The 22,490-nt window shown below is 38.8% G+C and overlaps 1 protein-coding gene across 5 annotated transcripts in view; it reads right to left on the bottom strand.

Moving 5' to 3' along the window:
• The window catches only part of enah (ENAH actin regulator), an 81,428-nt gene that overhangs the window by 32,919 nt on the left and 26,019 nt on the right, over positions 1-22,490 (bottom strand). For 3 of the 5 annotated variants that reach the window (XM_087805217.1, XM_087805223.1, XM_087805224.1), the window contains exons 1-3: positions 19,687-20,219; positions 10,138-10,303; positions 4,706-4,883 (exon numbers count right to left, since the gene is read on the bottom strand). In XM_087805217.1, the coding sequence (XP_087661343.1) occupies positions 4,706-4,883; positions 10,138-10,303; positions 19,687-19,889 (547 nt within the window). In that variant the 5' untranslated portion in view covers positions 19,890-20,219. Of the gene's footprint in view, positions 1-4,705; positions 4,884-10,137; positions 10,304-19,686; positions 20,220-22,490 lie in introns of those variants that run through there. The other 2 variants (XM_087805219.1, XM_087805218.1) reach the window with 1 other exon arrangement.

The following is a 22,490-nucleotide window of genomic DNA, read 5'->3' as shown; positions in this document are numbered from 1 at the left end:
TTATTATCAAAACCATGCTGTTTCCGTCTCTGCATCTCTGCTCGTCGCTCCTGCAGCCTCGCACCACAGAGCGCCTTCATGAAGCCTCAGCTGCTGGCAGCTACAGAACCACGCAGGTCAACCGAGGACAGCCTTGTTTTTCTGACGCTCGTTTCCACAGGGCTTTGCTTAGAATGGCTTTCAGGGGAGAGAATCAACTTGGAGGAAACAATGAACAACTTCCTACAAGCTTCCAGGCCCAGCTTTTGTCACCAAAACTTCATGATTTGTGATCATATCTGTTGATTTCACTTCCCTGGAGGGACCTTAGTGCAAGATTACTGGCTAGACCACAACACAGACAGATGCCGGGAGAGTCCAAATCCATCCATCCCTCCCTCTCCCCTCCTCGGCCTTCTACAGTGTTAGTGATTTTTAAAAAATACAACCTCATCATCTGACTTGCACCAAACTTAATCTTTTGTTAAAAAAGTTTTATAAATTGCATTAATAGGTTTCCTGTAAGAGTATTAACATAAGTTCATTCATTTTCTTCTGCTTACACCAAATTAAAGCAGGGTTGGGCCATTGAAGTTCCCTAATATGTACTGAAAATGTGGCTTTAACAATATTTTTATTAAATAAAAATATAAAATAAGAACTCACAAAACACAAATAATGACTAACATTCATAAAAACAAATATATACAGTATATATAACTCCTTGTTATAAATAATATAATGTTTTAATTGAATCTAAACCAGTTTAATGTTATTTCATAGACTGGCCCTCAGATAAACACAACAAAATTAAAATGGCACCACCTACAAAACCCAAATGTTAAATCTATAAAAAACATCTCAACATACTGTAACACTGACTCAGCTTGAGATTGTTGCCGGTTTCTTAACTTTAGGTTGTCATGGTGATTCAAAACAAAAGCCGGATTGAATTATGTTTTAGTGCATTATTAATGGAGTATTACTTTACCTCTTATGTATGACTAAACTTTGTTGTCATGCATTTTACTGGCAACAAAATAAAAGGTTTGGACCGGAAGTATCTCCCAGAGCGAGCCAAGACACATGGGCCACAGACATGTCAAACATTAAATAAAACTGCTGCATAAATGATGCTCATTAAAACAAATCCATTACTGAGCTCATCCGGCAGTTTGTCTTGATCCATTTAACTGGCTCTGCTGAGTTTGGTGCTTGACGATTTATGTCTACAGTGATTATGGCAGTGGCGTGCTGGAGTGTGAACAGTCTGGACCAGACAAAACACTGGCAGCCGCACTAAAACAAACTTTTGTGGGCTTTGAAACATTAATGGATTCACCAACTGTGAAGAGAGAAGCACGGACGGTAACTTCTTTACTTCTCAAACATTAATTACAAAGTTCTTTCAGCTGTTTTAGGAGTTTGCAAGGACCTGGAAACACGTTAAAGTAAGTCGTAAAGGATTGTTCGGGTCAGAGTTTAACACCTTATGAACGAGTGATGGAGGGTGGAGGGCTTGTGTGGAGGGGTTTGTCACGGCAGAGATACAGTAGCAAAACACGAGGCTGGGAGGTGAAACCATCCTGAACTGTTTTGGTTTATATGTGCAGTTCACCGGAGCACACAGAGAAAACAAGAAGATGGAGGGGAAAGAGGGGAGGCAGCCATGATTTAGTCTAAGGAGAAAGATATTGTGGTGGTTTTTTTATTGTCATTTAATTAACTAGGAATGCAGCGAAATTATTTTCTGAAGCCTGGTGAAGATAGAGATGTATAAGCATAACAATATATGCAGAACATAATAATAATCTTTATTGTAACCATATTCTGCGTCTTAAATGTTTGCACAGAATTCATTGTCTATAACAATGTGTTATGACTTTTTTTGGAGGATACCATGATGTTGTGTAAAACACGTTATGATACAAATAAATGCATGAAAAAAATGAATTTGGATATTTTTTAGGCACCATATTTGTGTTGGAGTTTCATTTACTACTTTACATTTTTGCTTTCAAATCATATTTTAATTTCATCAAAGTTATTTTCATCCATCCATCCATTAATCCTCCCATTATGTCATCCATCCATCCATCCTCCCATTAATCAATCCATCCATCCATCCTCCCATTAATCAATCCATCCATCCATCCTCCCATTAATCAATCCATCCATCCATTAATCCATCCATCTATTAATCCATCCATCCATCCTACCATTTTCCATCCATCCATCCATTAATCCTCCCATTATGTCATCCATCCATCCATCCTCCCATTATTCCATCCATCTATTAATCCATCCATCCATCCTCCCATTAATCAATCCATCCATTAATCCATCCATCCTACCATTATTCCATCCATCCATCCATCCTTCCATCCTCCCATTATTTAATTCATCCATCCATTAATCCATCCATCCATCCATCCATCCATCCATCCTCCCATTAATCCATCCATCCATCTATTAATCCATCCATCCATCCTCCCATTAATCAATCCATCCATCCATTAATCCATCCATCCATCCTACCATTATTCCATCCATCCATCCATCCTTCCATCCTCCCATTATTTAATTCATCCATCCATTAATCCATCCATCCATCCATCCATCCTTCCATTAATCCATCCATCCTCCCATTATTCAATCATCCCATTCATCCATCCATCCTCCCATTATTCCATCCATCCATCCAGAGAGATTCTGGTGATGACTAAGGACGAGAGGATACGCTCGACTTAAAGGCTTCAAAACGTATAAAAGAAGTGACGACTTCCAGAGGAACAAATATATCCTTGTTACTACTATATATATATATTGTATCGCCAGATTCTTGCCAGTACACACCACTAACTTAGTGTGTAGCTCTTCTGTCTTGATACGACTTATTTGGTTTGATTTGACCCCCATGACTCTAGTTCAACACCAGTGCACTGAAGACACCCAATATATTGAAGTATAATCTTAAATACATTTACAGGAGCTCAATGTGTTTTCTGTTCAGTCAGCTCATCCCCAGCTTATTCCACAGACTCTCGTACACCAAGGTTCCCCCAAAATACACTCTTTATTCCTGTATTCCTGAGCATAATTTGAAAATCCTAAATGGCTTTTATGAAGATAATCGGCTTAGAAAGAGTCTGAACATTGTGATTAAAGTCATTTGGAGGCGCAGGGCAGAGACTTGAGGCGCCGCCTCGCCATCAGGTTAATTAATGGACGAGCGAGCGACGTCACCCGGGATGTTCTGACCAAATACACGTGGACGACATAATCAGATGGAGGCTTTAGTGTCGTCGGATTAACGATAAAAGGAGCTTGAAATGTGTAATCTTAAGATTACTGCGGACTTGACAGGAGTGGAAAGTTTAGCATCTGCACACAGCTCGCTCAGGCTTCTTCCCTCCCATCTTCCAGCAGATCCACCGCCGGAGGATGAACGTATGATGAGCGCATGAACGAGTGAGCCAGGGCCACACCGTCGCTCCCCAAAGCTCGATAAATATTTGTGGCACTGCATCTACTGTGAGTCCTACAATCCTCTTTAAACGATCGTCGTCGTGGAGGAGCCGCCGTTAACCCGGCTGTCACGAAAACTCCCTTCTCAGTCTTCATTAAAAAAGTGGGCTTGTTAGTGACAAATTACGATAATGATCCCAAGGAAATGTTTTTGGTTAACCTTTCGGTAATCACTGCTCGTTAAAATAATCATTTAAACATAGGTCGCCAATTAAAACCTCCCTTTTAAGACCTCCGGAGCTGTTTATGTAACATACTGGAGTCCGACTTCGGCAACATGAAGTGAGTCGACTGAAAATGTTTTTCTCTCCATGGTTACTTCCTGTCACACACCAGTAAATAGGCAGCAAATGCATCAAACGACAAATGTTTTTTTAATCTGCTGAGAAGCGGATTTTATACATAGCACAAGTCAACAGCATTTAAAAACTGCAACGTCTGTTTTCGTCATTAGGAGATGATGGTCTCTCGTAAAATTCTCAAAGACTTTGAATCTATGTTGACAGACGAGGTCAAGAGAAAACTTCACAGAAGCAAACATACGAAACTTCACCATCACAAATAAAAGCACGGAACGTCTCTCGTTTACAAAACTGATGGTAAAATATCAAGTCGATAAATTTCAATGTTGAAGGAGTTCTGAATACAATTCTATTTGCCAAAGATCTTAACACAAAAATACACGACTAACATTACAAAATGAAAAAAAGTAACAATTCATTAAGATTGTGTTAATTTCTATGAAAAAAGTGTAAGTAAAAAAAACATCAACACGCTACCTCAATTTTAAGGGTCTTTATGTCAACACAAAATGAACTGGCATTTGTGTTGTGCTATATACCTGGAATTAACACACTTCTCGCCTTAAATTGATCGCCAAAACGTAGGATGTCCCTGGTGTTTCCTTCCTTTCAGGTTAGAGTCAACTGCAGCTAGTCAGGGCAACAGACTGGGGACAGCCTCAGCAACTTGACTCACACCTATATTAACTATTATATCCATCTATGCTTGGGTAAGTGTGGCCGTAAAGAAACAGACAACCTCAGAATTACGTCACGTAAAACTGCTACTATATGTTCTTTCTGTGAGGCTGAACACTATCCCAGCATTACGTAGCTAGAAGCACATCTCAGGAACGGAAAAAGACAGTAGAGTGTGTGTGTGTGTGTGTGTGTAGGTGACACAAAAGCAGCAGTACCTGTGTCCTGGGAGTTGAGCACCTCGAGTGCGTGCATCATGGCGCTGGCGAACACGTTAGCGTCTTCCTTGCTGCCGAAGTTGAGGCCGTAGACCTGTCTGGCGTCGCGCCACTGGTGGAAGGTCTGCGTGGCCTGGTTGTACTTGAGCCCCTTGGGAATGGCACAGTTTATCACCACCTGGAGAAGTTCAGAGAAATTAATGGTTTATCTTGAATCTGTCCGACTCAATCAAACACAAGGGGACCAAACTCTTTTAGCACTCTTGGTAGCAACTTGTTTTGCATTGACAAAACTGGGAGTTTCAAACTCCATCAAATATGTTTCCCTTAAGCTCAGTTTTACCATTAAAGGGTTAGTTCAACCTAAATTAAAACTTCACTCAGTGTCTACTCACACTCATGTCGATTAAGGGTTGGGATTATCTTCTGCGTAATCGGTTCCTTTTTAGAGTTATAGGCAAAAATGTTTGTTCATTTTAATGTAGGACTGGAGCCAGTGTGGACAGTAGACGATATTTGTCTGTTTCGCTTGTTACTCTTTAAACGTCTGCTACAAAGATATTAAAATATAGACTTATTTAAGTTTTTAACAAGATGGACGTTACAGACGAGCAGTGTGGAGGAAATTTGGATGTTTTTAAGCGTGTCCTTTAGGAAAAAGATGAAGACAAAGACAACCGAACTCCAGTTACATTAAAATTGACTCGTATTTTTGCCTATAGTGTAACTATAAAGTAACATAATTATTAGATATCCGAAACCCCATTCGACATGAGGGTGAGATTATAATGAGTGAAGTTTAAATTTTGGTTTAACCATCACTTTTATTGAAAGTGTCTGTAAAACTGTCGAGTTTTATAATCTATGTTCCAAATCTTAGCTTAAACACTGGCATCTCTATTGGGCAACATAATAACATTTTTTATTTTTGACCAGCCATAGGCCACATAAAATGTGAATTAGAAGGAATTATAACTAACTTGACAACTTGACGTGACAAGAGTAGGGTTAGAAACATGATTCAGCGAGTAAGAGGTGCAGAATATTATTTGATAATATTGTAAACCTTTATTGTTCAGAACATGCAGCTAGTTAACCTTATTTAATGCTATAATTATTGAATAGTATTTTGAGTAAAGTCTTAGTTACTACTCTAGGTTAGAACATAGTCAAGCAAAACCAGACACTTCAGACTCAGTCAGACTGAAGTAGCCGTGGACCCCAGAAATGGGGGGAACATGGAAGTTAAGTCTCCATCTTGCTCAATTCTGTTTCCCCTAAAATTAGAATGATGTTTCCCCATCATTCCCAATGTTGGCAGGGAGGAGTGTGCAATTTCAACACTGCTAATCCAGTGAAGCCAGAACAGTTCGACAAGATGTGTAATGCTGTTTAATCTTGTAATAATACTGTCATCTCATGTCAGATCTTACAAGGATGAATCTCAAACAATGTCCCCAACAGCAAAGTATGTGACGACTAGAGGATTAAACGGCATCGAATCGCCTCCAACCGAATGTCTCTCAACACCAAGTGCAGAGATTTATTTATGTAATCTTGGAGAAAACAGTCGCCCGCATGGACTTCCTTCTTTTATTTTCTCCTCAGGGGTTTCCACAGAAGGCTCCTCCACCTTAACATACCCCGACTATCCTCTCTAGTCACAACATACTTGTCGTGTCTCAATTATCCATGAAACTCACTGCTTGTTTTCTTCTTCTGCCTTTGATCGTTGGCTTCATCTCAAAAAGTGTTTGTTTCTTCTCCACGTGAGCTGGTCTTCTGATCTAAAACATGTGTACCAAGAGGAGCTGATAATCCAGAATTAAAAAAAAAAGCCCATCCATGAATTCTTAAACTGTATTATTCTTACAAGTAAACAGTTTCTAGTTAAGTCTTGTTAAGCCTTTACGGAACACCAGTACCAAACTGGTTTTGTTTAACCACAGGAAAACATGCAATATTTGTACAAAAACATCTCATTGATTCATAAAAATGAAAAAAAAAACTATAATTTAGTAATTAGTTGTACCAGACATAATCTGTGTCATGTTTTGTAAAAATACTTTTTGAGACTTTATCAGTTGATTTGATTATGTGCAGAAAGAGAAAAGCTGCAAATCAACTAAGGTTCTCTAAAGAGGGGCAGAAAACTGGATATTTCTTTTCTTTTCACTTAAACGCCATCTAATGAACAGTGTAGCAAAGTATTTGTGGCACCCCAAAGAGAAGACCACATATGTTCATGATTATGTTTTTATTTGTTCAGGCTTTTCCTTGATTTTCTGGAACTCCTGTTGTGTTTTTAGTTCTATCTTGACCTTTAAAGTATATACTTTATTGAGTATTGTTTTGATTGTTTAAGCGCTTTGTGACCCTGGTCTGGAAAAGCGCTATATAAATAAAAATGACTTACTTACTTACATAATTAATTATTTATAATAAAAAATAATTATTCATATTTTTTAAATGAGAATTTGAGAACGTGGATTGTCGATACAAGTAAATTGATTGTGTGCTAATCTGTGTATGAAAAACGTGAGATGGAAAGGTAGCCATTCATGTTTAAGAGAAATGTGTTGAATGTGTCTGTAACGGAATAAATGAATGTAAATTAAAAGATGCAACTTTGGCAAAAACAAAACAACATCTTGTCATTGTGTTTCTTCTTCCAGTTCCACCTTCACCAACATATACTATTAAAGGGGTCGACCACTCTGGGACCCATTATATAATCATCAACCATATCTCATATGTCTATTAAAGAAACGTTATACTGCAATATTTATCATTTTTTCCATCAGCCGACTATATTGAGAATTTCCATATGAACTCATTCTAGTTTAATGAGGTTGAATGTCATATAAACATACAGTATATATACAGAATTTATTTATTTTTGCCTATTAATTATGTGATATAGTTAAGAGTACTGCATTTATCTGTAACATATCGATACTTTTCAAGATTCAAATGAAAGCATTGTTTTCTAGCTAAATTTGAATACAGAAGATGACTAACATAAGATATAGACTTTTTTATTTGCTCCTTTAATTTTGTGATTAAATACTATTTCTGTAACTGTTGCTGTGATATATTCTTCCAATACATACTTCCCAGTTATTGTATGCGTTTCAAAGGTGTTGAAATGTATATGGTCACAATCTAATGCCAACTACCTTCACATTTCCTGTTATAGCCAGTTGCTTTTGGGGGTATAAACAACTATATTTCTGAAGGTAAATCACCGCTAAACCCAGATACATTGCTTCAAGTTGCGTGGGGTCACGTTCACTTTCTGCGGAAAAAAGTAACTGTAAAAATCCAGCAGTGAAACAATAAAGAATATGATTATTCTTCACATATTCACGTAGATACTTCTTTCACATGTCACTCCCCCTTAATAAACCACACATGAATGACATACTCTTCCACACAAAAGAGAGAACAGGGAATCCATTTGACAACATGTGTTATCTGAGACCAATTTGAACTATAAATAGCATAATAGCATGTGGTTCAGTCAGCGTGTGGTCGCCACAGGATTCTCTGCTGATGTGATCATACTCCGACATCCAGAGTTCATAAAACGCTACATTGTGATTGACCATACTTGGTAAGAGCACTGTTTGCCACACTCTTGTTAAATTCTGGCCACTTTTTTCTTGTTTTGGCAGCACTCACGGCGCTCTAGAGTTACTCACACAATTGTACTTGCTGGAGGTTAATAGAACACTTATGACTCCTGGCTACTGACGTGAGGACCTTTAAGATAACGTTCAGGTTTACTTAAACTTACAGTAAAGTAACTATTATCTTAAATGCTCTTAGCTACGAGCCGTAGATGTCAAACAACTGGAAAAGACTAGACAAATGAAGTTGTTTTTAAAGGAATACAGTCCTATAATTTAAAATCCATCATTTGTTCAAGGGAAACTAACCACAAGCAATTCCATAGAAAACATTTAAGTGTTTACAAAAAGAGTTTAATGTGAAGCTTGCGAGCCAAAATTTATATTAGTGAAGGTTTAAGACGTCCAAGAAAGTGACGTGTCGTGGACCATCCATCGTCATGTTGATGTTTGAGGACCAGAGATGAGGTATTTATTTAAAACCAGTGCCAATTTCAACCGTTTTGAAAAACAGATCTCCAGCAAAGAAGATGACCTCACTCCCTAAACTGAAGCCTTCGTCTGCGGTCGCTCACAGCAGGATTTACAGCGAGGCGAGGACAAAGCCTGCTTTTGAACTACATTTGGGAGACTGTGGTTGAAAAGAGATTACAAACACATGGGTCGAATTTTGTCACAAAAATGTATTGGTGCCTGGACTTCCAGTAATTGCTCCATAAATCCAAACAAGAAACTAGTAACTTCAAGTATTGAACTGAATAAAAATTAAAATACGCGTTTATTTGTTTAGTCAACTCTGAATCAATAGTGGTTATATTAAACTTGCGATTAACGCATACTCATGTCACTAAGTTTTTATATAAAAATACACATAGTTGACCACAAGAAGAGCTTAAAAATATAGTATATAGTATTTCAGCTTATTAAGACTTGCATACAAAAAAAAAGGATTTGCTTAATGATGGATATGACAAATAGAGACTCAATCGTGAATAAACCAATGGAAAACTTAAAATAAAGCATTAAATATCAGCTTTATTATTCACGGAATTCAGATCAGAGTTAAATAACATACATTTTTAATAAAAATCATGTTTAAAAGCCATTAGTTGATGACTGTGACTAAATTGTTTGTATGCGTACATCAATTAAAATGTTTGTTTAATAATTGGAAATACTTTTAGAACATTATTGCGGCTCGAACCTTAATTGAACGGTAACATTTAAATAGTAGTAGAAGCTAAGTATATTAAACGGTTTGACATTAAAACGTTAGAGATAAACAGCTGCTGTCCTGTAGTGAAGCTAAACTAAGGTGGTTTCTATGTTATTAAAGCCTGAAAAAAATAACACGTACTAACCATGCTGACAATGCTAACAATGCTACCAGAACTTGCAGAAGTTTAATAATGTATTGATACTTGTCGTTTTATTACCATTAAACATGGACTATTAGCTTGAAAGGCAACTAATGTGTTGTCTTAAATATATCTTGAACCTTTATTGTACTCATCAGTATGTGTCTGTACTCTTTTAATTGAAGTATTTGTATTACTTGTTTACTATAACCACGCCCACCCTGCTGTGATTGGTCAAGCTTTCAGGTTTGCTAGAGGAATAGTGAAGACCATCATTACATCATAATGGACTCTGCTCTCGTAACCTCTTGTTTGCTGAGATTTCAGACCCGGGAGAACTTACTGCATCTTGGAGAGGAAGACTTCAACGTTTGCAACATGCGAGTGAGTCAGGAGAGTTGGTTGTCCTAGTTGACTTCAATGTTAATCTGGCATTACTAACCTGGTGGTCCTGAATCTTGCGTCCCACGACCCTGAAGGCGTTGTTGCCCGTGTGGTGGTAGATGTGGACTCTGCTGAAGCCCGTAGAACCGCCGGCCGGGACCCACTTCTTATTGGCATCGTCGTAGACCATCACGGCGGCTCGCGCCTGGCAGATACTCTGTTCACTGAGAGAAGAACAGCAACGGTTGGAACTTGATCTTTGACCTTTCATGAAAGAATCATCATCCAGAAACACACTATGTTGGTGCAAGTTCTTGAAACACAGGTGGACCATTTTAGCAAAAACGGTGATATCAGGTCAAAAGGTCAAACTGTTATAGTACCCATCAAGGAAAAATATTTCTAAGGAGCCAACTCTGCCAGTGACAAGACTACCAGTGAAGCTACATGAAGCTTCCAAACAACAAGTATATTCTGAATAAAAATCTTTTATTTCAACACAACTCTTGTTTCCTTATGCAGCTCTAGTATCTGCCTCCACACACACCACAGCCTCACACGTTCACACCTCTAATGTGTCGAGTTGACAACAGAAGCTCATCTGTGTTTGCACTCATGGTAGCAGATGAAGCTAAATCATAATCACATTTTTTTATTATTACAACCAGCGGCCCTGGTGGCGAGAACGTGGCGGAGTTTTTATCATTATGATTATTATTGTGTGTTTATCTATAATAACTGTTGGACTCTGACAGAGACAGAAGCACAAAGTGCTATCGATCGTCTGTCGCTGATGAATAACCACAGACATTCCTCCTTCCTCACCGGGACAAATAAAGTCATTTCAATTGAACGTTGTTGCCGTCATGAGGTTATTAATCGCTGGAAATGTTCTTCACTTTCCCCGAGTGCCGCTGACTCGCCATCGCAGCAGGAAACATGCGTTTATGTTCTGGATTGCAGATCTTTGTGTGGTTTATAGTGTGTGTGTTTTGAATCGTTAATAGATGTTTGCAGGATTCAGATAATTACCCACAAAGCTCAGTTTCTTTGGAAGCATTTGGAAACCCCCCTTCAAAGACACACACACACACACACACACACACGTGCAGCAGAATTAGCATCGTAATGTACGTTGAGCCATAGAGTTTAAATTGGACGCATTAACTGTGTAGAACGTCTGTTTTCCAGGGATGAGCTCAGAGTCGGAAAATAAAAATTAGATTTCCACTTGTTACGACTTGAACTGCCGCAGGAGGGTCTCATTGACCCTAAACTTGCTGCTGCAAGTGACCGCCACAGCAATCTACACATCTAACTCTGGCCAGCCATAACATTATGACCACATGTCAACAGCTGAGGAAGATAACTTGAATGTTTCCTCATAAGGGGCTTGTTTAAGTATGACCGGTCCACCATGATGGAAATAAAACTGGTCTCTCCTAGGACCACTTGCATCTAAATCTCACTGAAATTGACAAATTATTTCTCTCGCTTCCAACTCGTGCATCAACAGCTCAATCCAAAAACAATTACTGGCGTTGAAAACATAATATTGATTTCAATACGACTGTTAAAGCTCCTCTTAGTCAAGTTAACTTCAAAAGAAAGGATGTAACAAGTGCCTTGAGAAGAAAAGTGATGATTTTCCAACAGTGTTTTGTTGATTTAAATGTATTGCAACAGGGTTGTATTTCTCTCAGTTTTACACTTTGGTATATTTGCTACAAATAATTCTCAATAACACGGAAATATGTTGATTTATTGGGGCAATATTTGAAAAATAAATAAATAAAGATAATAATGAATTCACACATCAGAAAATATCTTTTCATTAATATTTTGTGTCCATTATACGAGATTATAATGATAATGAGAATATCCTTATCTGAGCTGGTAGGAACCATCCATCCCTTTATTCATATCTTAGGTATTTAGAATAATCTTATATTAGAAAATATCTTTAGGTCAATACAGAGTATGACGTATGCGGCTGCCTGGAAATATTGATCCTGTTTACCGGTATTGTATAATGTTTAAGTTTAAGGGGGGGAGAAGAAAACGGAGACTCAGGGTGAAGTCTTTTTAAACTGACAAAAATGTTTTCTTTTTTTTTAAAGAACTTGCAACCCAAACATGAGCTCAAATGACCAAACTCTGGATCTCTCGTTTAAATCCTTCTGGAACCGGAGCTTCAAAACCCAAACAGAAGCTTCCATTGAAAGTCCTAACATGACCATCAATATTGAAGCGCTCATATGATATTCATCACTTCTATATAAAGCTGCTTTAACAGGCCGACACATCCTCCTCTCCTCCTCTAATGGACTGGAAGAATGGGAGTGAAAAACGAGACGCCCGGACCAGAATAGGAATGAAGGATGGCATATGAGACCCAGAATATTTTCATCTTCCTCATCAATGTTAATGAAGGTCATGCATAGAGACTTCACAGATGAAGACACGGCTGGTGCAGAGGTTGAGAATGATGTCACTTCCTGCCAGAACCAGAGCCGAGGACGAGGGATCAACGAGAGGCAGAGACAAAGTAGTGTAATCCCAGCAATCAACAAAGAGGTTTATCATCATCGTCGGCCTCTGACCCCGATTGTTAAAAAAGATCTGACTCCACAACACCTCGCTGCCACTCAGCACCAACAGAACATTAATTATGAAGCAGAACGGACGACTGGCTTCACGCCCAACCATTTGGAAATATGTTGACTAATGACAAAAGTTACGCAACCACCGGCCTGCAAGTCTAATAATAGAAATAAACCAAAAGAAGCTCAGATTGTTTCTGCTAAAAGCCTGTGAATCACTAGTGAAGAACGACTTTTATTCAGATGACAAGAGGAAAGACAATATATTATTTTGAAATAAACACAACCAAAGGACATACTGTTTGTAAACTAAATACTTAATTTAGAATATATATGCATAATATATTATCATAATTTTTTTAATTTTTATTTTACAACAAAGAATTCGTGAGACTCCTCACTTCGACATAGAATTCCAATTCTTGCTTGCAAAGCAAAGTGAAGAGAAGTAAAATAAACCAAAATAGAAATAGAAAAGAAATCTTCTAAAGTTGGTTAGCATAACCATAACCACATATTAATAACTTCAAGTAAGCACAGTCAATTACATACGTAACTATTTGTCAAGATGAACCATTTTTTGTTATAAAGACTTCAAATATATTATTATTATATCACAAATATAAGTTTGCAGCCACATTAGGTTAGCGCGCTAGCATCCATAGCAACAGTGCCATGCTAGCAGTGGAGTAAAAAAGAATAAAGATAAGACAGACGTTACTCATCTCACAGGTCACTGTGCAAAAGGGGATTTCTAAAAATACAAATAACTTGTAGTTAAAAATAATGAAATTCAGGATTCATTTTCTGCAGAATTGAAAGGATTTGTCTTCGCCGAGCCACCATCTGCCAGCTGCACGTAATGAGCTGCTTCTAAAAGAACTCTCCTCAGAGGTGCACGATCTGCCCCAGACAGAAACTTCAGACTGTGATTAAATTCCTAAACAAACCCACATATTTACTTCTATTTTTAATCAGTCTGTGTTTCCATCTCACTGTGAAATGACTTTTTTTGGCTCCCTCACTGGAGTCGGAGCGCCTGACTCAGCTTTCTGTGGGCGATGGTAAATCTTGGTGAGCAGAACTGTGCTAAAGAATCCAGAGGGAGTCCCTGCAGTGAACACGGATTCAAAGAGAGTCGAGGAGCGCTACGCTGGGACTGGAAACGACCCCGAGGGTTAGTCTTCGTGCCGTACGGTCCCTTCGTCGGGGAGAAGAAGCTCCAGAGGCGTCTGCATCCTTCCCACTTTTTAAAACTTTCTAACCACAAACAATGTTTCTCCGCCTTCTATTTCCAACACCCTCATCCCAAAATTCCCATTTTCTTCTCCATTAATCAGCCCTCGCTGGATTGCAGGGTACGCCGAGTGCTTCCAGCCCATATGGAAGTGATCAGTGGCTGAGGCCTCGTAGACAAGAGAAAATCTGTAGTCTCAGGTTACTCTGAACATTTCTCATCATTTCATTTCTTCTTTTTTAAAACCAAATATACACGAGTAAAAACTCTGATTGGACGATTTTCTTAACTAATCTGAGGCTCAGCAGAGGTTACATTATGTTGTTCTGATAGTCTGCCAGCAGGATTAGACTAAATGACCTGGCGAATTTTTTTATATTTTTAGCCATTTGTCCTCAAAGTGAGTCTCAGTTGAAACAATCAAACTGTCATTGTTTACAATCTTGGTTGATGAGTGGCTGCGTAGACACTAGCACTTTAGCTACATTATCAATTCAATGGTTTTAGACGTTTGTGTATTGAAGAGGTGATTTAATCTGAAGGCGATTCCATTTATTTCTTTCCCTTTGCTGCAGTTTAATTTGAATTAAACGAAGCAGCTGCACACGTTTATTGTTAGACCTGTGACTACATCAGTATGTCGGTGCTGTAACCATATGACCCATTTATCATGGAATGTTCCTCAACATTGAAGCAACGTGAATCTGTTTTGTCAACTTCTCTCTGTGACATTAGGGAGGGTTTCATGGGTCAACAATTATGGAGCACACCAGTGACCTCAGGGACACAAGCTGCCCTTTGCCTGGTTCTATGTGGTCCTCGTGAGATCAGAGTGAAAGTACAAAACTCATCCGGCAGGAACAAGTCTGACGGCAAACAAACCACCACTCTCAATTATTAAAATCAGACTTTTACTAGTGTGTTTTAGAACACATTTCCCCTTCTTTCACATTCCATGTTTTTCTTGATATCCTTTACAGATATACTATGGACTATGAATTATATTACTGTAATAAAGCATAATAATGAATTAAAACAAATTATTATAATTGATTAAATTTATAAAAAGAAAGGGGAGAATAATTTGAAAATTACTTCTTCGTTTTCTTCCAGAGTAAATGTGAAGTTGCAATTTAAGAAAACCCTATGTACCCGTGTACCCTATTTTCCTGTATATGTAATTGCAGTACATATATTTAAAGATTTATGCGGTGATCCTGATGGAAAGACAGAAACTTGTGCAGCAACAGCGTGATATTGGATAAGTAGTTTTCATGGTAGCATTAGCTGAAGACTAAAGTTAAGAAAGCTCAGAGAATGAATGCGTAATATTGCATTATATTTTAACAACTACCATAAACTCAAGGTAACATGTTAGTCTTACAGCTCTAAAAGCAGAAAAAGGCATTGTAAGATTTTTAGCTATAAGAATTGGGTTAGCACTCTAGCATCCATAGCTACTATGCTATGCTAGCTTGTAAGGTAAGGTAAGGTAAGGTAAAACTTTATTGATCCCTCAGGAGGTCTCCTTTGGGAAATTGTTTTTTTACAATAGCCAGCAATTTTTCATAAACAATAAAAAATAAATTTGTGAGCATTAGCCAAAGACTAAAATAAAGAGAACTTCATTTTGATCAAGAACAGATCCATATAGAGATTCTGAAGGCATGTACATTTAAGAGTTTAACATTGATTTAAACAATGGAGGGACTGGATCTACTCATGCTGTGAGTTGGAACTCGTCTCCATCTAAATTATTTGTAGAATAGTAGAGTTTCATCATCTGCGGAATTGATCTTGGCCTCCGAAAGAATGTAGTTTCAACAGAGACGCTGACTCCATGTAGCTGGCTATGCTAACTCATAATTATAGTTATTTATAAAGCCCCTTTTTAGACCAGGGTCACAAAGCGCTTGGACAATCAAAAGCAATACACATATCTAAGGAGAAAAAATACCTAAAAATTTGAAAACTCTAAAAGGCCAAGACATAAGACGAACACAGAAGTCTCAGAGAATCAAAGAAAAAGCCTGAACAAATAAAAAACATGTTTCTTGAAGGAGTCAGTAGATCATCAAACACAGAGGGAGAGGAAGATCGTTCCAAAGCTTAGGAGCAACAGCCTGGAAGGATTTCTCTCCTCTGGTCCTGAAGCGTGTTCAGGAACCATCTGTAGATTCTGATCCACAGACCTCAGAGCCCGAGCTGGGGTGTAAGGCTGGATCAGAATCTACTGATGTAAGGAGGAGTCTGACCATGAATAGTTCTGAAAGTAAGAACCAGAATTTTAAAGTTGATCCTGAAAGAAACTGGAAGCAAATGCGGAGTTTTAAGGATCGAGAAATGTGAGTTCTTCTACGAGAGCAGGTCAGAATACTTGCTGCGGAGTTTTGTATTAATTGCAGGCGAGACAGCTCCTTTTTGTTTAGACACGAAAATAAACTCTTACAATAGTCTAAACAATAAGACACATGAAGACACAAAACTAAGCTAGCAGGACCTGCGTCTATGCTAGTCAACGCAAAAGTCGCCTTCCTAACTTTACATTTGTTTTAAATGTTTTTAAATTAAATGAAATTAAATAAAGATTTTGATTAAGTGTGGGTAAACATTTATTTTGTCAATAAGGTAAACACGACGCCACACACTAATAACTCTGTTTCCTCGCAAAGAGTGTGAGAACATGTCAGGCCACCGTGGGCGCCAACGATGCTTCGCTACCTCAAACACACTCTCTCTCCAACACACACACTTTGTTTGCAGGGTTCAAGCCGTGTACTGCCTGGACGTCTGGCACATTTAACAGGAGTGAAATCACATCACCATTCACTCGCGCACAACCGGAGCATTGACAAGAGAGAAGGTCTGGACCGACCCGAGCTGCGATCAGCGTTTACTTTTTGTACGTAGCTGCGGACACCAACAATGGCTGCCTTCAAAAGGTTCACTGTACGAGCCTGTTTTCATCATGTATGTGGCTGAAAGTACCTGTGAAACTCTGTTCACCCGCCGCACACGTCTGAATGAGATGCTTGTGTGCGTTAACCTGAGAGTTATGGCTTTATTACCAGTTTATATCATCATAAAAACATAGAAAAACTTCGTCCAATTGTCACCGAGAGAACAGTCTGAATAAATTGCCAAAAGTGTTAATATGAGCGGCCGACAAAAAGTACAGAAAGTTTGAATGTTTACCGGTCTTGAACAATTGTTGTTGGATAACCACAGGAAGAATTCTATACTTTTATACCCTGTGATTGTCTCTTTGTCACTGCTGAAAATAATAATCCATATCCACAGTCCATAATCCTAATCATAAAGTTATTATATAGTTAATTGTTTAAAAAGAAATCTACAACACCTCACAAAGTCCTCCCAAAGAACAGCAACCTTATCCGTTGCGTTAGTGTGTATTACATTTTTATCCGAGTACAAATCACCAACATTAGAATAGACACATTCAACACAGCTTTAGTTAAAGTCTTCAATAAAATGTTTTTTATAGGTCCAAGCGCCGTGTGTGATTCCAGCTTAATCCCCCGTCCCACTGTTGTCAATTACTAAACAAAAGCTTCTTCAAGATTACATTTAATTAACCTTTAGTGCTAATGAGTTGGAGATGAATCCGAGTTTCCATCGTTTAGAAACGAATGCCTGGCAGCCACTGGTGTTGTGCAAAAGGATCTGCTGAAGCCGAGGCTCTTAAAAATATCAAATTAAATATTAAAAATACGTGTCGTTTTTCTTTCATTTTATGCCTTGAGTTTCTCTCCAATTTCCTCCCCAAATACTTAATCGAGTACTAAAGTTTCCTTCGCTGGTCGTCTCTTCATCCAAGATAAATGAGTGGCATGACCAGGTTTTCCCCTGCCTCTAGCCCCAGGTAGCTGGGATAAACTTGTTTATCAAAGGGACCATATTACACATATTTTACATGAGATTTCACATCACAGCTATGAAAACTTGTATACATACATAATTATTTATGGTCAAATACACGGAACATCACATCTTTAGAACAGCTATGGGTCTGGAGTATCGTGAAAACAAAACATTAAAACAATTAGAGATAAAAAAGTGCCTAAAGAAACCCTGCACAGACTTCATGTTTCACAAGAAAAACATCCAACAATTCCAAAATATTTATGTATTGGCGCTTTTTTTCTTTTCGGGTGTGAACGGGCACAGGAATCCGTGAATTGTTTTACAGAAGTGAGCTCTGGTCTTGAGAACGCCGTCTTCGCTCCTACAAGACGAAAATCTGACAGTTTCTGACGACTGCATCAATTATTCAACCGCCTTCTGAACACTGTTACAGCAGCTAAAAGTAGAAGTGACTTATGTTACTAACGGTTTGGTGGTTAAACCCAGGGGAGAGACAAGAAGCATCGCGAGGGAAGTAAAAAAAAGTTGACAAAGACACACTTATAAATATGTTAAATGATGTGGATTCTAACACTAAAAAGCGTCAACCCCATGAATGATAACACGTGCTGACGCGGCACAAAAGCTTTACAAGACCTTCACATTTCATATAAATGAGCTACACTTGTCGAGCAGTTTTGCTAAAAGGCACGACCGACGCTGGACTTTGTTTACATGCTGAAGTGTGTTGCTGTTTTTAATTGGCTCATTAGTTTTTCACCGAAGAGGGTCCGTTGTTGTGCCGAAATACAAGACCCACGGAAGGGGGGAGGGCGGCAAACGTTTCCACGCACGTGAGGATGGCAGAAGAAAATATCTAAACCAGAATAATGTTATTATGTGAGCCTGAATAGGAAGAGGCAGAATAGTATTTTTGACTCCAGGCAGCATCAATGCTACTGTACGTGTATTCGTTCTCTTTACTCAGTACATTTGTTATCAGAGATGATGTACAACCAAAAGTGCAGGTTCGAATTCCAGATGGAAACATGTGATTTAGTCACAGAAAAAAGACTCTCAGCTTGAAGTTCTATTTTAAAAAAAGAAACATTTTAAATCCTTTGCGTTAACCTCTGGGTCAAGCTGACCCGAAGGCCCTAAAACAAATTGGACGTATCCCTTTTGTTGTCTCTGGGTCAATGTGAACAACCTCCATCATAGCATACATATTAATGGAAGCCAGGGAGTTCACTCTATATAATCTATAATAATACACAATTTGTTTTTCATTTGTACATAAATAAAATAATAATACAACTTTATTTAATATGGGGATTTATTAGGGTCATTATTTTTACAATAAATTAATGTTGAAAATGTCATTTATTTTCATAAATCAGGTGTGCCATATTAAATATTTTAATGCCCCCATAATACATGATTGTACTAAATATTATTCTGAGCAGAAGTTTTATGTTAAACATGTCATTTGACTTGGTTTCAAAACAAATTAAAGCAGTTAGGACTTTATCAAAATGGAAACATATAATGCCACCACAAAAAAAATGTCATGTTGTGTTTACTGACAAAAGGAAAACGAATGGGAGTTCCAAAAAGAAACAACAAGTCTTCAGAATTCAGAACCAAAAAAGGGAACAACTTATAATTTAGAAAATAAAAATACTTATTAAAAGCACATCTTTCGTCATAAACATTTCTGGCAACCTGGTAAAAAAGGAGGTATAAAAAAATCGAGTCCATTTTATATATAAACGTGGAACAAATCTGATGTCAGGTTTTTAGAGAAGGTGAAAAAAGAAGTTCAGCTGCAAAATGACACCGAGTAGATGATGGATGAGATTGAAGCGATATAGAAGCAGCCGAGGAGCTCCCAGGTACGTACCGGTGGATTTCCATTTTGGGATTCAACACACATCTCTGTGGGAGAATGAAGGCTTGGAGAGCGGAAGACTGGATTTGCACGGACCGCTCCTCACCCCTCCCGGGTCCTCCCCCCGACACTTCCTTCTCGCTCTCCTGAAGGTTCTGCTCTTTGCAGTCGGCGGCCAAGATGAAGCTCCTGAATTCTCCCTCGCTCTTCATCATTCACGCTGGAACTCGACCTCCTCCTTCTCCTCCGTGTCAGCGGGGCGCCTCCTTTACTTGTGCATAAGTGCCATGTCAGCGCGTCAGGCAGGGTGGGAAAACGCCAAAAAAGAGCGATTCCAGCTGCGTTTCCCCGACGGCGACGATCAGACCTTCACGGCTCGGCTCTGGATCCTCGCTGCTGTGGCGACGGCCGGTCGTATCCAGGCAACAGGCTCCTTGCTCTCGGGGCTCCACGGTGGAAGGGAAATCACCACAGTGGTATCATGCAGCTCAGAGGTGCTTCCTCGTCTACTGTTGCTCTCCGTCACTTCTCTCCCTCCGCTACATCCTTCATCCTCTTTTGTTTCATCTCTGCCTCACTCCTCCCTCCCCACTCATCCCTCGCTCGCTCGCTCCGACACGTTTGTGCCGAAGCAGGAATAATGAGCAGTCGGAATTTGAAGATGTTTGCCGAGCATCCGTCGAAAAAAGGGGGGGATTCTCCTTCGCTCGCATCAACTTCCATTGTTTACCTGGAGGATGAGTCAACAAGCTAGAAGTGACACAACACCACAGTGTTTGTAAACATATTTTATCCTCCACTCATTTTGCCACCGAGACAGACACTTTCTTTTGTGACCAGGAAATGCAACGAGATCCAGATTCTAAGTCTTCATTTAAGTAGATGGCACCATCTTGGTAACCACTGAATCCACATCACTTACGCCTCTGTTCCGTCACGTATCCGCCTCCGTTTGTGGTACAGTGTGGCTCAAAATGTTCACACGAACGCTTCTAGTCTATTCCAATTAATAATGCGACTTTGTCAGTAAAGAAGTTCATTCGTTTTTACTTCGACTTCTTTATTCAGACATCGCAGCTTAACCTGCAAGTCTCTGTGGTCACGTCGTGTCAATACGTAGGAATTAGTACACATAATACAAGGGATACATTAACATTGACATGTCCCGGCCATGGGTTTTTAAACTCAACCGGCTAAACTGCCATCAGACAATCTAGGAACCGGGTCGAAAGCTATATAATCAAAGCTATAATCGATGATACCATTTTATGTGAATCTATTTATTTCATTGAACAAAGATGGAGTCTCTTGTTCTGCCTCGATTAAAAAGAAACTTACAATAAATGGAGGGTCACAGAATTCAAAAATGTAATTAAGTAAGGAATTAATGGTCATTTCTAAAGCGCCTTTCTAGACCGGGGTCACAAAGAGCTTTAACAATCACAAACAATACACGGTTAAAGTATATACTATAAATTGACCCCTGAATTAGTTACATTTTTGTCCAACCAATCTTTTATTATCTCCTTTTTTCTTTCAGTTTTCTAAATAAGTGGGTTTTTTTTAATAATCCTCACTGTTTACAAAAGATGTGTTATCTCAAAATAACACGATTCATTTTTTACTTACCACAATTATAAAAGCCAGTCATATTAAAGGCTAGTAAACACAGAGAAGAATATTTCATTCTGATGCTCATTTTACTACATATAAGTTCTCAAAATGTCAACACTTGATTTTTAAGATGCAAGTTTTTTAATTTAATAGTGTTTTTTAAGCGCTTTCAATTTTATTTGAAGCCAATTGTCTCAACGACCTAAAACAACCTCATGTTTGAGTCAAAACGATGTCGTCTCATGTGTATTTGTGTTCTCAGGGAAGGGCAGAGAACACACACACACACACACACACACACACACACATGCAGGGACAGAGCTGTGAGGGAAGGCTGTTCCAAACCTTCAGAGGTCAAAACAACAAGTGCTCGAGGAGAGAGAGCTGCGATCAGAGCGGCTGAGCTGAAGCTCCGAGCGAGAGGTCTGCTTATCAGAGCCTTTGAGTCGAACACATGAGTCGTTCAATCAGATCCGGCTCACACGCCTAGAAACCAGCTTCCAGCTGTCAATCAAACAGGTACATTTTCAAGGGTTATTTACAGTCGATATTTTCCCAGAGTCGGACAGATTACGGGTTTAGCAGTTGGTCACACTCGAGTTAAACTCAAACGGCGCAACGGAGCCATTGGACTGAATTACAGGGCGAGTGAACCAGTGATGGACGAGGAGGAAGAAGGAAATGAGAGACGAGAGACACACCTGTAATCTTTTAGCAGCGCCGATGATGTTGAAGAGCAAAGAAGCGAGTGAGGACGACAAGAGGCAAAAACACGTTTAACTAGAGATTAAGAATAATGGTGGGCTACAGCCTTTAAACCACCATTACTGGATTTTGAGTATTTCCCCAAAAACAAGAAAATATATCCATGTAATAGTTAGCGAAGTTAGAATAAAATTAATACCTTTATATTACAGGCCATAAGGCAAAAATATACACTTCGCCTATGTTTGTTTTAATTCTGGTTGAACAAACTAACCCTTAACGATTCACAAAGTTCTGTCAAAACGTTCAAGTACCACTTTGGTACTCTAAGAAGCAGCACCACTAGGCTCCATAGTATAATAGGTACTGTGCTTCAACAAAATATTATGGTGTGTGTATACTGACCCCAAAATGGAACCTGTTAAGAGACTAGCTTATGTAGCTGATTTCAAACTCAAGGACCATCAGTCATGCAATAGAAGAAATTGTGCCCCATT

Source organism: Callionymus lyra, chromosome 13, assembly GCF_982586985.1.
Source record: "Callionymus lyra chromosome 13, fCalLyr1.hap1.1, whole genome shotgun sequence".
In the NCBI taxonomy this organism is placed as follows: domain Eukaryota; kingdom Metazoa; phylum Chordata; class Actinopteri; order Syngnathiformes; family Callionymidae; genus Callionymus; species Callionymus lyra.
The sequence above is the reverse complement of the archived record's forward strand: the minus strand, read 5'-3'. Positions and strand labels throughout refer to the sequence as shown.